Raw genomic sequence first — 14,648 nt, forward strand, 5'->3', positions numbered from 1 at the left:
GGTCAGACTGCCCAAATATGAGACGCATGGCCTCACAGAACTCTTTAGTTGGGCAGTGGTCGCTCCGGCTCCCGGAAACTTGGGGAGGCGTGGACCCAGAAGTAAGCTCTTTGGACAGAGGGCATGAGCATCGATGATCATCCTCCATTACATCGGGCAAACAACGGGGTGAAGTCGAAGACTGTCCAGCTTTCTTCGACTTCTTCTAACCCAAGTGACCTGAAGACTTTGAGGAAGATGAGTGGTGGTGACTCTGCGAGCAGTCTCTGGACCTTCCTCTCGAGCAAGACCGGGAGCGATGCAGAGTCGAGCGTCGGGCTGCCACAAGCTTTAGAGCCGCTGCCTCAAAGCCTTCGAGTGCATGGCCTGGCACCCAGAGCACGACTTTGGATCGTGGTCACGCTCCAAACACCATAAACAGATCCGGTGCAGATCTGTCACCAAAATCATATGGCGACAGTCCTTGCAAGGTTTAAATCTGCTCTTCGTGGATATCCCTCCCGGCACCAAAAGTCACAAAAAAAACATGACAAAACTGTCAAGTTTGGTTAAAAAATTACCAGGGTAGCTCTCTCCGGATCAGCGCATGGCGCAGAAAGAAAATAACTGATGTCACTGCGCCGAGGCGGCACCTATGTATGGCCCCAACATCATCACAGTGACGACGACACCAACACGGACGCAGAGTCGACCAACGACATCTGACCGCGCAAGGGTACGGTCGAAGAAAAATCTCTGGATCCAATCTGGCGTCTGGGGGAAATTCTAAGATAAGGAATCCACAACTAGAAGTCTCAACCAGATAACATATGCACTCCTTGTGCGGATCCTCAGAAAAAAAGTCTTGCCTTTCCACAGGACCTGCATGTCCTGAAAAGCCTTTACTTAGATCCTTACGACATATTAAAGGTAAATCACAGTACCTTAAAGATGAATCCAAAGAATTACTTGAGAGGAAAAAGAGGTAAAGAGTTCACTAACTATAACAACTGAGCAGAGCTCACACAATGTATGGTTAGAAATCTGAGGAACAGTAGCTCTGCAGGGAAGACGTAGTTCTGGGTCCAGTCTCTGACTGGCTGAAGTTTGGGACTATTAATATAATGTGAACTTCTTAACAATGTCACTTGTTTTTTCTATTGTATTTTAATAAATTTTTAGTACTGCTTATTTTAAATACTGTGGGGCTCCAACCATGATGACTGGGAAGATTCAAGCATGTGAATCTATGAAAGATTCAATACTTGTGAATCCTATTTTCTGCTTTCAAAAATAATGTGTCTATGGCCATTCTCTCTCTTATTACTAACACACAATAAAATCCCATGACAGTTATTTGCCCAAATGTCAGACATGGTCTCTAAGAACAAACAGCTTTGAGAAACTGTTGGAGGCATGGTTTCTTTTGACTGCTTGAGGAATTTGTATACCATTATTCACCAAGTTCAACATAATATATATATTTTTTTCATTATATTACTTTTTTGAATTGAGTCATGTTCCAACAGACAAGCAAATGCAACCCACGTTTGATGGAAAGAGCTTAAGAGTGATAAGTTTAATGCAAACATGTTTGCCCTGGGCAACATTAGCTTAACACAGGTAGGCATCTTGCCTCCATTCTACATTATATTTCTGCAAAAAGATGTTCTCATTCAGCTAAATTTATAAATTAATAGGAGTGTTACAGAGTTGTTTGGTTTCTATGAAGAGTACATTCTTCTAAAGTATATTTGTTTCAGGGAAAGATTCAAGAATCATAAGACCTCAAAGTCATGCAAAGTTATGGGTGGGTCAAGTTTCCATCTGTATTCCAAAACTAGCAAGGATGCTAATGGTGGAAGAGGAAAAGAAGGACATAATTTAACTGGTTCAAAATTAGTCACGCTAGGACCTTACTTGCTCCTTATTGCAGAACTAATTTACCGAAGTGCTACCAAATCAGTGTCTGTTGGTGAGTCTTCAATATAACATGGCCATAAAACAGAAGACTGAGGTAATTCATCCACAAGGTACTGTTGGATGCTGTATAACCTGTAGTCAAAACTTGACAAGAAATTTAATAGGCTGCCTAATAACACAGCTAACTCACTTGAGTGACCAGCGTGACTGTATTCTGATCAGGGCCTAGCTATCGATTTTGTAACCGGTGAAAAAACACGTGGGCCTAGGGTTCTTAGGGCTTCACTGAACCCAAATTCTTTTTTTTTTTTTTTTAACATCCATTGAGCAGACACAGGACCCATTTTCCTTGCTTAAGGGTCTGACACTCATGCTACCACATTAATTCCCATCCTTAGTGTTGACAGGAATAAAAACAATGTCAAGGTACGCGCCATGATATGTGCCAGCATGACAATGAACTTGCTTTGCTAGTGTTGATTCTACACAACATGACCTTCCGTGAACCCCATGCCAGCAGTACATGATCAAGGAGGCCTGTGATCTAGGCCTGAAGGAACTGATTGACAGATCACAGGTGTGGTGACACGTAGCCCTTAGCCGAACGCACCAAGCAGCAAAGACCCAGATCGATTCCCCAGATAGGTAGCAACACCACAAAGGTCCTAGGAGATTGACCCCCAAATAAACACATTTGGCCGGAGAGGTATGCGGTCCCAAAACATCATAAAGTTAAATGCCACATTAGGCCAGGAACACACAGCCAATCAGAACACATCACACACACTACACACAGTGATCTCGTGCTCTCTCATGTCTGACATCTGGACGTTACATACTGGCCCACTATGTCTACCTAAGGTCGATACTCACCTGCACACTTTATCAGATGGTCAGATTTATGGCATTGTAACTATGCTCAAATTCCTTTTTTTCAAAGAATGTACTCAACTGTTTTATTGCACCTCAAGACAAGGTATAAAAATACGCTTAAAACTAACTATCTTTAAGAGACAGTCACAAGACCACAACTCTGTACTGTCTTCTTCTGGCAATTGCATTTAATTAAACAAGCTGTTCCTGCTTTGCCAGATGGCTCGTCTTTCATTTATTTAAGGCAAATCCGCATCAGAACAACATTAGTTTCCACTTGTTAAAATATGTGAAGGTAGTCCAACAAAAGACCTATTCAAGTTAAGAAAGCTTTTTATGAAAGACCTGTCAAATAGCTTAATAAAAACTATGGTACAGCACATATCAAACAGGATTTTCCTTCATTCCAAGTTTACACGCTAGAACAAATAAACCCAAGTGATGAGCAGATTAACAATTTAAAGTATACATTTTAGCAATAATTTGCCCTGGTTATACGATACAAAAAATGTACAAAGAAACTAAAGTACAGATTCTTTGCCCAGCTATGCAATTATTAAAGGTGAATCGGTTACAATATCAATTTGTACATATAAATCTGATCTGTGAGGTGTTTTGGTCCACTGGGTAGCTTTCAAGTCAAGCAGATGGGAAGCAGGATAGAAGCACTCTTGTTGATTATTTTCATTACCTATAGGCATTTACCAAGGGTCTAACTCCAGAAACAACAAAGATGTGGTTATCCAATTTGATGATGTTCTACCACCAACTCCTAGAGGAATATCATGTCGCAATTATAAGGGCAAATTACCCACATCAATGCTCAAAACCACCATTACTACTTTGTTAAAACTGGCCTGTCACCTTACAAGCTGGTTCTTTGTAAAGACCACTCTTCTTATTGAATGGAGGCAATAAAATATCTGCAAAAAAATTTCCACAAAGTCTCAAACCCTTGATGCATTTTTTAGTACTCCCAGAACAGTCCAGAATCATATCTCAAAAATCCACTGCGTTCAACTTGCATACTTGGATAGCAATGTTGCATCGGACAGGTCTGCATCTCTCTGTCACAGCAGTACTACAAAAACGTTTGCCGCTTTAGAATGGCTGTTTATGTATGAGGTTCTTAGAAGCATGGGACTGAGTGCCCGCTTTTTACTGTACACTGAGCTGTGTTGTAGGGTGACAGTTAACATGCTTATTCTGAAGTGGAACAAACTTGCAGAGTCAAAAAACAAGGCTACCTGCTACCACCTTGATTTTTGCACTGTCTATGGAATCATTAGCATGCTCCCACTGCGACTTTCATGTACAAGGGCTTTATATAGGTGAAAAACCTCTATTAATATCCTTGAACATAACTATGTGGTGCTAAACGTTCAGAATCCAGAAGTGAACCTGCCACCTGTTCTGAAAGAAATTGTCAGGTTTGAGGGAAATTCTAGGCTCCAAATTAACTGTGACAAATCAGAGATGTTTCTTCAGATGAACAGCACAAAGACGATTAATTTAGAATACCCACCAAAAAGGGGCGAAATAATTAAGGATATCCATCACAATAAATAAAATGGAATTAATTAGGTGAAACTTCAGGGTGGTGGTAGAGACCCCCAAAGGGTGCATCAATAGATTGGTACGTCGTCCATGCTCCATGATGCGTAAAATCTTGCTTATTGAAATGGTTATATTGCAGAGCTTTCTTTACCTCTTCACCAGTATCCCTGTAAGGTTGTCTTTGTCATTATTTCAACAGCTCTGTGAACTCCTCATTACATTAGCGTGCAGTGGAAGGGCAACCTCGCATCAAATGGTCCACCCTTGAGAGACCAATGAAAGAAGGAGGCCTAGTGATACCAGATTTCTATTTTTGTCATTTGGTTGCACATGTGCATTATGCAAAATATTGGATTCCACATCAACACCCAGTATACATACTAGAATTGAGCTTTCACTGGCGAGCTTTAAACCACTAGCCAAAATAAGCAAGTGACCTACAATCATCCTTGACGATGTGGATGTAGTGGAACTCACATGCAGGGAGTCTGCTCGCAGCCTGGTATTTGGGATGTCGTACTCCCTGTTGCTTCCGGTAATCCAAAATCCCAATCTTCCTCCTACCACAGACAAAACTGCATTTGGGATTTTGGAGACAGTGGAGATAAAAATGCAAGGTGATCTATTCGAGGGGGGGAATGTTCATAAGCTTGTGCGATTACAAAGGAAGGGAAGAGAACACAGTGTTAGCTATACTGTTTTATCACATATTGAGATTAGCTACGAAAGCAGCATTGACTAGCTTTCCTACAACCCTGTGATGATTTTTTATTGCTCACAAAACACCTTCAGAGGAATGACATGGAAAAAAATCAATCACCTTTTTATACATAAAGGCTATGACGGGTACACCACATTCGCCTCTCAAAGTCAGACAGGACTCAGAAAGATATCTAGGAAAACAAATTTCAGATAAGTGCTCAACATACAGCTGCATGCAGGTTAAGGAGATCCCACTTAATTATCGGCAAAAGCTAATATAGTTTAAATACTCAGACAGATTTTATTATGCCCCTGACTGAATAGCTAAATTCTCCCAGAACGGCCAAGAACGTGTGGAATGATAGTTGCAACATTCCTCCACATGACATGTACTGCAGCAAGGTAGCAGACTACTGGACTCCGATATTTACAATTTGAAACGTTACGGTAGATACTCCTGTGCCCCAATTACTGTTATTAACACTGCTGGGCACCACTGCCAACATACCCAGGGCAATACAGAGCTTTGTGTCAATGGCATTGATTTTGGCCAAAAGGCAGGTGTCAATGGCCAGGATGAGTAGCAAAGCCCCCAGGACGTATCACTGCCTTTAAGACTTAGTATATTGCGAGGGGAATAATCAGAAATATATGCTGTAGAACTCCACCCTAGATCCAGACCACGTGGTTTTTGGGAACCACTAAGAACTTATATGTTGCTACTGACATTATAGCATGCCTTGTCTACCTAGTAAATGTACTGTAAATTAAAGAAGAAGAAAGACTGTATTCATATAATTTAGATATGTTTGTTTTGATATGCGCCTAATATTCTTTGCACCAAAAGAACAAGTTACTTACCTTCGGTAATGCTTTTTCTGGTGGATACAGTAGCTACCTGTGGATTCCTCACTTTATGAATCTACCCCTGAGCCAGCATCCAATGGAAAATCTTCTTCCCAGCTCTCCACGTCGACGAGGACGTCACAATTGCACGGCTCCACGTGACTCCGTCTGACGTCACAGTGCCAATAAGAGGTCCTTGCCGGCGTGCTGATGTCAGGTTCACCCATTTTTTACGTGCCTTTGAGGCGAATAGGTGAGAACTGACTCCACAATAACTCCAATAGATACATACATACATACATAAAACCTTCATGATGCAACATAATCAAAATTATCATTTAGATATACAGGAAAAATATCAATATATACAAACATCTATACAACCACAAATCCTAGTGCAATCAGACAGCCAACAGGGAGGCGGGTGGGCCTGTGAGGAATCCACAGGTAGCTATTGTATCCACCAGAAAAAGCGTTACCGAAGGTAAGTAACGTGTTGTTCTGATGGATACAACTACCTGTGGATTCCTCACCTTATGAATAGAGCCCCAAAGCAATACCACACTCGGAGGTGGGTGCCTGCCTGATTACACCAAGAAATCCTGCAACACAGATCGTGCAAAATGGCCATCCCTACGAACATCAGAATCAAAGCAGTAATGCTTTGAGAAGGTATGGAGGGACGCCCAAGTTGCTGCCTTGCAAATATCCACCACCGGAACCCCCCATGCCAGCGCCGAAGTAGCAGACTTAGCCCTGGTGGAGTGGGCTCTGATACCCTCAGGGGGCACCTTTTTCGTCAACGAGTAGCAGATCTTGATACAAAGGATAACCCACCTGGAGATTGTTCTTTTATGGACTGCTCTGCCCTTCCTCTGTCCAATATACCCCACGAAAAGCTGATCTTCCAGGTGAAAGTCTTTCGTCCTTTCAATATAAAAACTAAGCTCCCTTTTAGGGTCCAAGCAGTGGAGCCTTCCTTCCTCCTTCGAGGGGTGAGGAGGAGGGAAGAAAGATGGAAGGGTAATAGTCTGCTCTATATGAAAATGAGTGACAACTTTTGGCAGGAAAGCCGCCCTGGTTTTCAACACCACTTTATCTGGGAAAAACAAGGAAAAGCGGGGTTTCACAGAAAGAGCTTGAAGCTCACTAACCCGCCCAGCCGAGGTTATGGTAACAAGAAAAACTGGTTTAAGCACTAAAAACCTTAACGGGCAAGAGTGCATGGGCTCAAAAGGTGACCCCATTAAAAAGATTGAAACAAGATTTAGGTCCCACTGAGGCACATGAAAAGGAGTGGGAGGAAACCTATAAAGTAAACCCTTAAGAAACCTAACCACAATAGGTGATTTAAACAATGAGGGCTGATCCGGGAAGCAAAGAAAGGATGACAGAGCAGCTAAATAACCCTTAACCGTGTAGCCACTGCACAACCCTTCTTTGCTAAGTCCAAAGCAAATAATAAAATATCAGAAAGGTGGGCCTTCAAAGGATCAATTTGCTTTTCTCCACACCAAGCCACAAATTTTGCCTACCTGCCGGTATAAACAGTCTTAGTGGAGTGTCACCTGGCCGATAAAATAAAATCCACTACATCTGGTGGGAGAGAAAAGGAACTCAGGTTGCCTCGTTCAATCTCCAGGCATGAAGGTGCAGGCTCTGGAGGTGGGGGTGTAGAACCTGCCCCTGTGACTGCAAGAGGAGGTCTGCCCTGAGAGGGAGACGGAGCGGAGGGCACAGCGAGAGTTGGAGAAGGTCCGTGTACCACACCCTTCTTGGCCAATCTGGGGCTATTAAAGTAACCTGAGCCCGATCTTGGCGAATCTTCCTCAGAACCTGAGGAATCACGGTTATGGGGGTGGGGGGAATGCATAAAGAAACTGGTTGCACCAAGAGATCTGAAACGCATCCCCCAAAGCTCCTTGCACCGGATACTGGAGGCTGCAGAATGATGGGGAGTGCGTGTTCTCCCGAGTGGCAAACAGATCTATCATTGGAGAACCCCACATCTGAAAGATGTGTTGAACCAGATCCGGATGGAGACGCCACTCGTGATCGGCCGAAAAATGCCAACTGAGGGTGTCCGCACGTACGTTGAGCACTCCGACCAGATGATTCGCTATCAAGCAAATCCGATGGTCCTGAAGCCAGGACCAGAGACACAAGGCTTCCCTGCAGACAAGATACAACCCTACTCATCTCTGCTTGTTTATATACCACATCGCGGTAGTATTGTCCATCAGGACCTGAACTGACTGACCGCGAAGGGACGGGAGGAAGGCCTTGAGAGCCAAACGTATCGCCCGCAATTCTAACAGATTTATATGAAAAGTCTGTTCCACTGGAGACCAACGACCCTTGATCTCCAGGTCCCCCAGATGAGCTCCCCACTGTAGAGTGGAAGCATCCGTCATGACCGTGGCCACCGGAGGTGGCAGTGAAAACAGCCTTCTGTGAGAAAGGTTGCCGTCCACAACCCACCATCGTAACTCCGCTGCAGCGTCTCTGGAGATCGTTATCGACTCCTTGAGATCCCTTTTGTGTTGAAACCACTGCCTGTGGAGACACCATTGGAGAGCCCTCATGAGCCAATGTGCATGAGTGACCAACAGAATGCAGGAAGCGAACAGACTGAGCAAACGTAAGACCTTTAGGACTGGAACAACTGCTCCATTTTGAAACATTGGAATCAACGCCTGAATGTCCTGGATTCGCTGAGGCATAGGATAGGCCCGATTCAATGTTGTATCCAGTACTACCCCTATGAACAGGAGGTATTGAGAAGGCTTCAGATGAGATTTGGGTACATTTATCGAAAAACACAGCTTGAATAACAACTGAGTTGTCATCTGCAAGTGACGCAACACAAGCTCTGGAGACTTGGTTTTGATCAACCAATCGTCCAGGTAAGGGAATACCGATATCCCCTTGCTGCTACCACTGCAATCACCGTTGTGAAGACTCGAGGTGCTGAAGTAAGACCAAACAGAAGGACCGCAAACTGGTAGTGGTGCGACCCCACCACAAACCGGATACTTCCTATGCAACTTGAGTATATGGATATGAAAGTATGCATCCTGGAAGTCGACAGACACCATCCAATCCTCTTTGTTCAATGCCAGAATTACCTGTGCTAGAGTCAGCATCTTGAATTTTTCCTGTTTGAGGAACCAATTCAAAATCCTCAGGTCTAGGATTGGTCTCAAACGACTGTCCTTCCTGGGGATCAGGAAGTATCTTGAATAACAACCCTGACCCCTTTCCTGCTCTGGAACCAACTCCACCGCACCTTTTGACAACAGGGTCTGAACCTCCTGCTGTAACAACAGGAGATGGTATTCTCAACAAAACGAGGGACAGGGAGGGATGGGAGGAGGAAACTCCTGAAAAGGGAGAGCATATCCTTTTCTCACAATATTTAGAACCTATAAGTCTGTTGTAACTAACTCCCACTCGTGGAGAAAAAGACGCAATCTTTCCCCTACAGGAGAAGTATGGTCGATAAAGGGGATAAAGGGGAGAAAACTAGGGCTGCTTCCCTTGTTGTTGTCCTCCAGAGGAAGAGGATGATGCATGGTGCTGCTGGATGACCCCTCTTGTCCTAACCCTCCCCACCCTCTAAAGGATCGATATGGGAGGCTGGTAGGCTGCTGGACCGAGGACTGGGGTCTCCCTCGATAAACGGCTCCACGCCCAAATCCCCTGAACCTCCAAAAGGACCTAAAAGGGGTAGCAGAGGAGGCTTGCAGACCCAAGGACTTCGCTGTGACCCCACTATCTTCAAAGCGCTCTAGGGCAGAGTCCGCTTTATCTCCAAACAGCTTTTCCCCATCAAAGGGCAAATCCAACAAAGTGGTATGTACATCCGAAGAAAACCTAGAGGACCTCAACCAAGCGTGTCTCCTGTTAGCAACAGATGTACCCATTGCCCTGGCCACCGAGTCCGTAGAGTCCAGGCCAGACTGGAATATTTGTTTTGCCGCCGCCTGCGTATCAGATAGGAGTTCACCAAATGGTTTCTGTACATCCTGCGGCAGGTCAGGAACCATGGCCTTCGCGGAGTCCATGAGGGCGTGGACATATCTACCACACACACAGGTAGCGTTTGCAGCCTTGAGAGCCATGCTGCAAGACGAGTAAGTCTTCTTTGCGGATTGCTCCATCCGTTTGGATTCCCTGTCTGATGGAATCACAGGGAAGGAGCCTGGAGCAGACTGTGTAGAGCAAGAGGCCTGAACCACCAAACTCTCCGGGGTAAGATGACTTCATTAAAACCCCGGATCACCAGGCGCCACTCTGTATCTCCGTGCTACAGCTCTATTCACAGCAGGCGACGATACAGGCTTCCTCCAACGCTCTAATATGGGCTCCGTAAGAGTATAGTTGAATGGAAGCAAAGGATCCGCAGAAGCCAAAGAAGGATCCAGGACCTCTGTTAAAATGTTCGTCTTAACTTCTGCAGCAGGTAAAGGAAGTTCTAAAAAAAAAAAACACTGTGTGAAAAGAACCTGCCTCCTCCGTGAACTCCCCCGGTGAAGACAAGTCCCATTCCGGGGAAGTGTCCAGCCCACTGGCCGAATCCAGCCCTTGATACTCTCCCAAGGGCTCCACAATCTCCCCCTCCTCCAACAACTGCCTATGATACTCTTCCTCCTCTAAGAGTCACAAGGCCTTCCTGCGTGACCTCAGTCGAGCATCCTACCTCGGCGTTGAAATAGAATTGGCCGACGTCGAAGACACTGGCTTCAATACCTGACATGGAATAGGAGAGGAAGGCTGACTCCGGTCGAATCCATCACTCGGATCTTAATGGCACCGAGGATGCTTGTGGCTCCACCATCGGCACCGGCTGACAAGGTGATGAAACGGCACCATAGACCTGGAAGGCGACGGGGCCACAGGGCCTCGAGGCAAATTCATCGGCGCCAGTCCGGTACCCTCAACCAGATAGAATGGCATGAACGGCACTGCCTTGTACGGAGCAGGGGAGCCTAACGAAAATGCCAATGGACCCGTGGGACCAGCCGGTGCACCAGCAGGGGCCATTGCATTGAACATAGAGAACATGGCATTCAAAAATGCTGCCGGATCCGCTCTCGGAGCCAGGAAGGCAGAATACCGGTGGTCTCCCGGTTGCACCTGTGCTTGCTGAACATCAGACTCCTGAGCAGCAGGTGAAAAATCGAAGATTGTCTGGAGGTGCCTCAACCTCAAAGACCGACAGCGCCAGAGAAGCCTCAGGGCTCTGGGGTTGAGGAGTCACCGTCGGATTCACCTCCCATGTCGCCGACGAGATGGAGACTTTGATCTTGATCGGCTCCGAGCCGAACGATGCCGAGTCATGCCAATGCCGTTTTTTATGCTTCTTCAAAGAAGCATGGGAAGAGGATCTACGATGGCTCCTATGACCCTTCTTGGCCTTGGCCAAAAAGAGTTTGGCCTCCCTTTCCTTCAAAGCCTTTGGATTCATGCTCTGGCACACACTCCTCAACGTCATGCTCAGAGCTAAGGCACAAAAGACAATCGTCATGAGGGTCAGTGACCGACATGCGACCCCCGCACTCTCTGCATGGCTTGAAACCAGACTTCCTAGGGGGAAACATTGTAACTAAAAAGTCAGATAGCAACAAGATGAAACATCTCCAACAGAAGCGTAAGCTAGGAGAAAACTGTTAGCATCGAAGGCACGGAAAAAAGGGAACTGACGTCAGCATGCCGGCGAGGACCTCTTATTGGCACGGTGATGTCAGATGGAGTTGCATGGAGCCGTGCAATTGTGACGTCTTCGTCGACGTGGAGAGCTGGGAAGAAGATTTTCCGTCGGATGCTGGCGCAGGGGCAAATTCATAAGTTGAGGAATCCAGAGGTAGTTGTATCCATCAGAATGTCTATTTAATGAAAATGCAGTTTTTATTGATGAAACCGTGCCCCCTGGAGTAAAAACAACTGTTGTCATTTTTGGTTGATAAACGAGAAAAATAAAGTAAACAATTTTTTTTTTAAAGTACTCACCACCTTAGGGCAGGCAAAAATGTATGTGGGTATGCAAGCTTCCACTAAGGAACACTCATGTTCAGCATTGCTATTTACCCAGAAACCTCCATAATATTAGTTTTAGAAACCATTTGCAGTGCAGCATTTTACCTCATTTTGTATACTGTCTCTGGGTTAGAGTTGCCAGTGAAGGCTACAAATGTTATTTACTGATGGTGATGTAATACATGAGTAAATCAAAGACTGCCTGGAAGTAGCTGGAAGCAATTTCAACAATACCAGAGATGAAGGCGGCTGTGGATTGTAGAAGACAACTGATGTAAACTGAAAAGCTTGGACTAAATGAAAGATGAAAGTGCCAACAAGGAGCAGACAGGAGAACATGAACAGCCAACGAAGGCTAGAATCCATGCAAATAGGAGTAAGAAAGAGTAGGAAAGACTGAAAAATGCTGACGAACATAGAGCTTTTTTCTGGTCATACATCAGAACAGTTGCAATTGTCGTACACTTTTCCTGACAATTGAATAGTACAAGTGTTGAGGGGAGGAGGGCAACAAACAATTTTAATATTGCGGCATGCAAACAAAATATGAAATACATACTCTGCAGGATAGCAAGTGACACAAACATTCACTGCAATCATCTACACGTGACTTTTAAAAGATTTGCTTTCAGTTATTACAAATTTAACTGATTTTAGAGTCACACACGTTTAAAAAGGTAAAACTACTAATGGAAACACTCACTGAAATCTCGTCATTTTCAGTGCCTTCTAAAACCCAATGACACTGAAACATTTCACCCAGGATAGGATTGTAGGGTTTTTTAGCAACAGATCCTTTTCGCCCGGCATGAAAAGCTGACAAATACCATTTCACCACCTGCACCATCCGATCTTTCGGATCTTTGTGTTCTCCAATGCTGAAAAATAAAACAAGATTTATACTTTGGATTTCTATGCGCCATCTTTGATTATAAATAGAAATTATACAGATTCTTAAAACGCACGACACGTGCATGCACAGGGGTCCATTTTCATGTGCAGTAGACATTGTATCCTTGTTAGTTTCATTATCGCATTCCTTAGTTATGGAAGTGAGACAGGCACTCAACCTTATAACAGTACAAACAGCTGCAACCTACTAGGCCTGCCTCTCCAGAAGTGGGAGATAAGTAACTTTGTGCTCTGTCTTGTGATGGATCCCTTGTGGACTCTGGAAGAGAGAGTGTCCTGCATTACATCAAGCGTTGGAAGAGCTGAATCAGTGGCTGACCACTGAGCAGCGATAACCTGGCTAGCTGTTGTGTGTGAGGAAGTCTAAAGATAATAAACACTCAAAAGGGTAGCTGTTGTCATGTGAGTGAAGGCATGGTGGCAAGTGATCAGTAAGAAGTCTTTTCTAGTTAGAAAAGGGACCACTATCAATAGCAAGGACAGTAAATGGGGTAAATAATAACAGTTAATCTTCATATCAATTTTTGCGTACTGAATGAATGAATAGCGAGATTTTTAGAGCACAAAGCTACTCCAAGGAGCGTCCCAGCACCAAAACGGAAAGTAATAGAGCAGGAACTGTTAGAACTATCAGGTGAAAAGCCATGTCTTGAGTTGTTTTCAGAAAGGCCTCTTACTTTCAATTTGGCATAGTCCAATGGGAAGTCTATTCCAGGCTTGAGTGCCCAGGAGAGAGAAGGATCTACCTCCTGTTTTTGTCAGAATGACTCTGGAAACTTTGGTCAGATGGTCATGGGAAGAAAAATGAGTTCTAAGGGGAGTGTAGAAATGAACCCTGGAGGACAAGTACTCGGGCCAGAGTGGCATAAGGACAAGAGTCTTGTACAGGATCCTTTTATCAACAGGGATCTAGTGCTGGTTCTGCAGGTTACCAAGAGCTTGTCTAAGTATGTTGAGGACCAGACAGACCACTGCATTGTGGAACATTTGCAGTTTCCTCAATAAATGTTGTGGAAGATCCACATACAAGGCATTGGCGTAATCCAGCCTCGGTACAATCAAGGACAGGATCACTGTTTTGCAGTGTGCATTAGGCCAAACCATATGCTGACTACTGTATTAATTTGTTTTCGTGGAGTCAGCTGTTTGTCAAACTTGACTCTAAAGTTTTTTACTACATCAGATTGTGAGCTGGGTTGGCTCCATCTGGCCAATGAGTTTGTAGGTTGAGGGTGAAATTGAAGCTAAGGCTGAGAACCTCTTTCTTGTAAGTGTTCCATTTGAGTTGGTTAATGCTCACCCAGTGGTAGACAGCTGACAGACAATGTTTAATGACGTTATGGATAATAGGCTCACCTTTCTTGAAGGAAAAGAGCAGCTGAGTATCATGGGCGTACTATATTATCTTGGCCCCAAAAGACTCAACCAATGCCGCCAAAGGGGTCATATAGATGTTAAACAAGGTTGGGCTAAGGGCCGAGCCCTGGGGCACTCCAACCAAGACACTGCTCTTGCATGATGAGAAAGGTGACACCCAAACCTCTTGGTATCGGTCTTCAATGAAGGAATTCAACCACTTCAGTGTTGTGCCCCTAATGCCTACATCAAATAGACATGCAAGTAGTCATGATTGGGGGACCGTAAAGAATGCAGCAGAAAGGTCAAGCAGGACTGCCTTTCCTGCTGCATCTTGTGTGCATTTTATCACTTTGGACACTTCCAGAACTTTTCTTTTTCTTTTGTTCTCTCTCTCCCCCCTCCCCCCCAACCTAAATTTAGGTCTAAACCATGATTGGCTGGGGTGGAGAAGCAAGTTG

General features: G+C 44.7%; 1 protein-coding gene across 6 annotated transcripts in view; it reads right to left on the reverse strand.

Moving 5' to 3' along the window:
• Positions 1–14,648, reverse strand: part of OSBPL9 (oxysterol binding protein like 9) — an 875,847-nt gene that overhangs the window by 151,375 nt on the left and 709,824 nt on the right. For all 6 annotated transcript variants that reach the window (XM_069232680.1, XM_069232678.1, XM_069232679.1 and 3 more), the window contains one exon: positions 12,623–12,797. In XM_069232680.1, the coding sequence (XP_069088781.1) occupies positions 12,623–12,797 (175 nt within the window). The remainder of the gene's footprint in view (positions 1–12,622; positions 12,798–14,648) is intronic.

This window comes from Pleurodeles waltl, chromosome 4_2 (genome assembly GCF_031143425.1).
Source record: "Pleurodeles waltl isolate 20211129_DDA chromosome 4_2, aPleWal1.hap1.20221129, whole genome shotgun sequence".
Lineage (NCBI taxonomy): Eukaryota > Metazoa > Chordata > Amphibia > Caudata > Salamandridae > Pleurodeles > Pleurodeles waltl.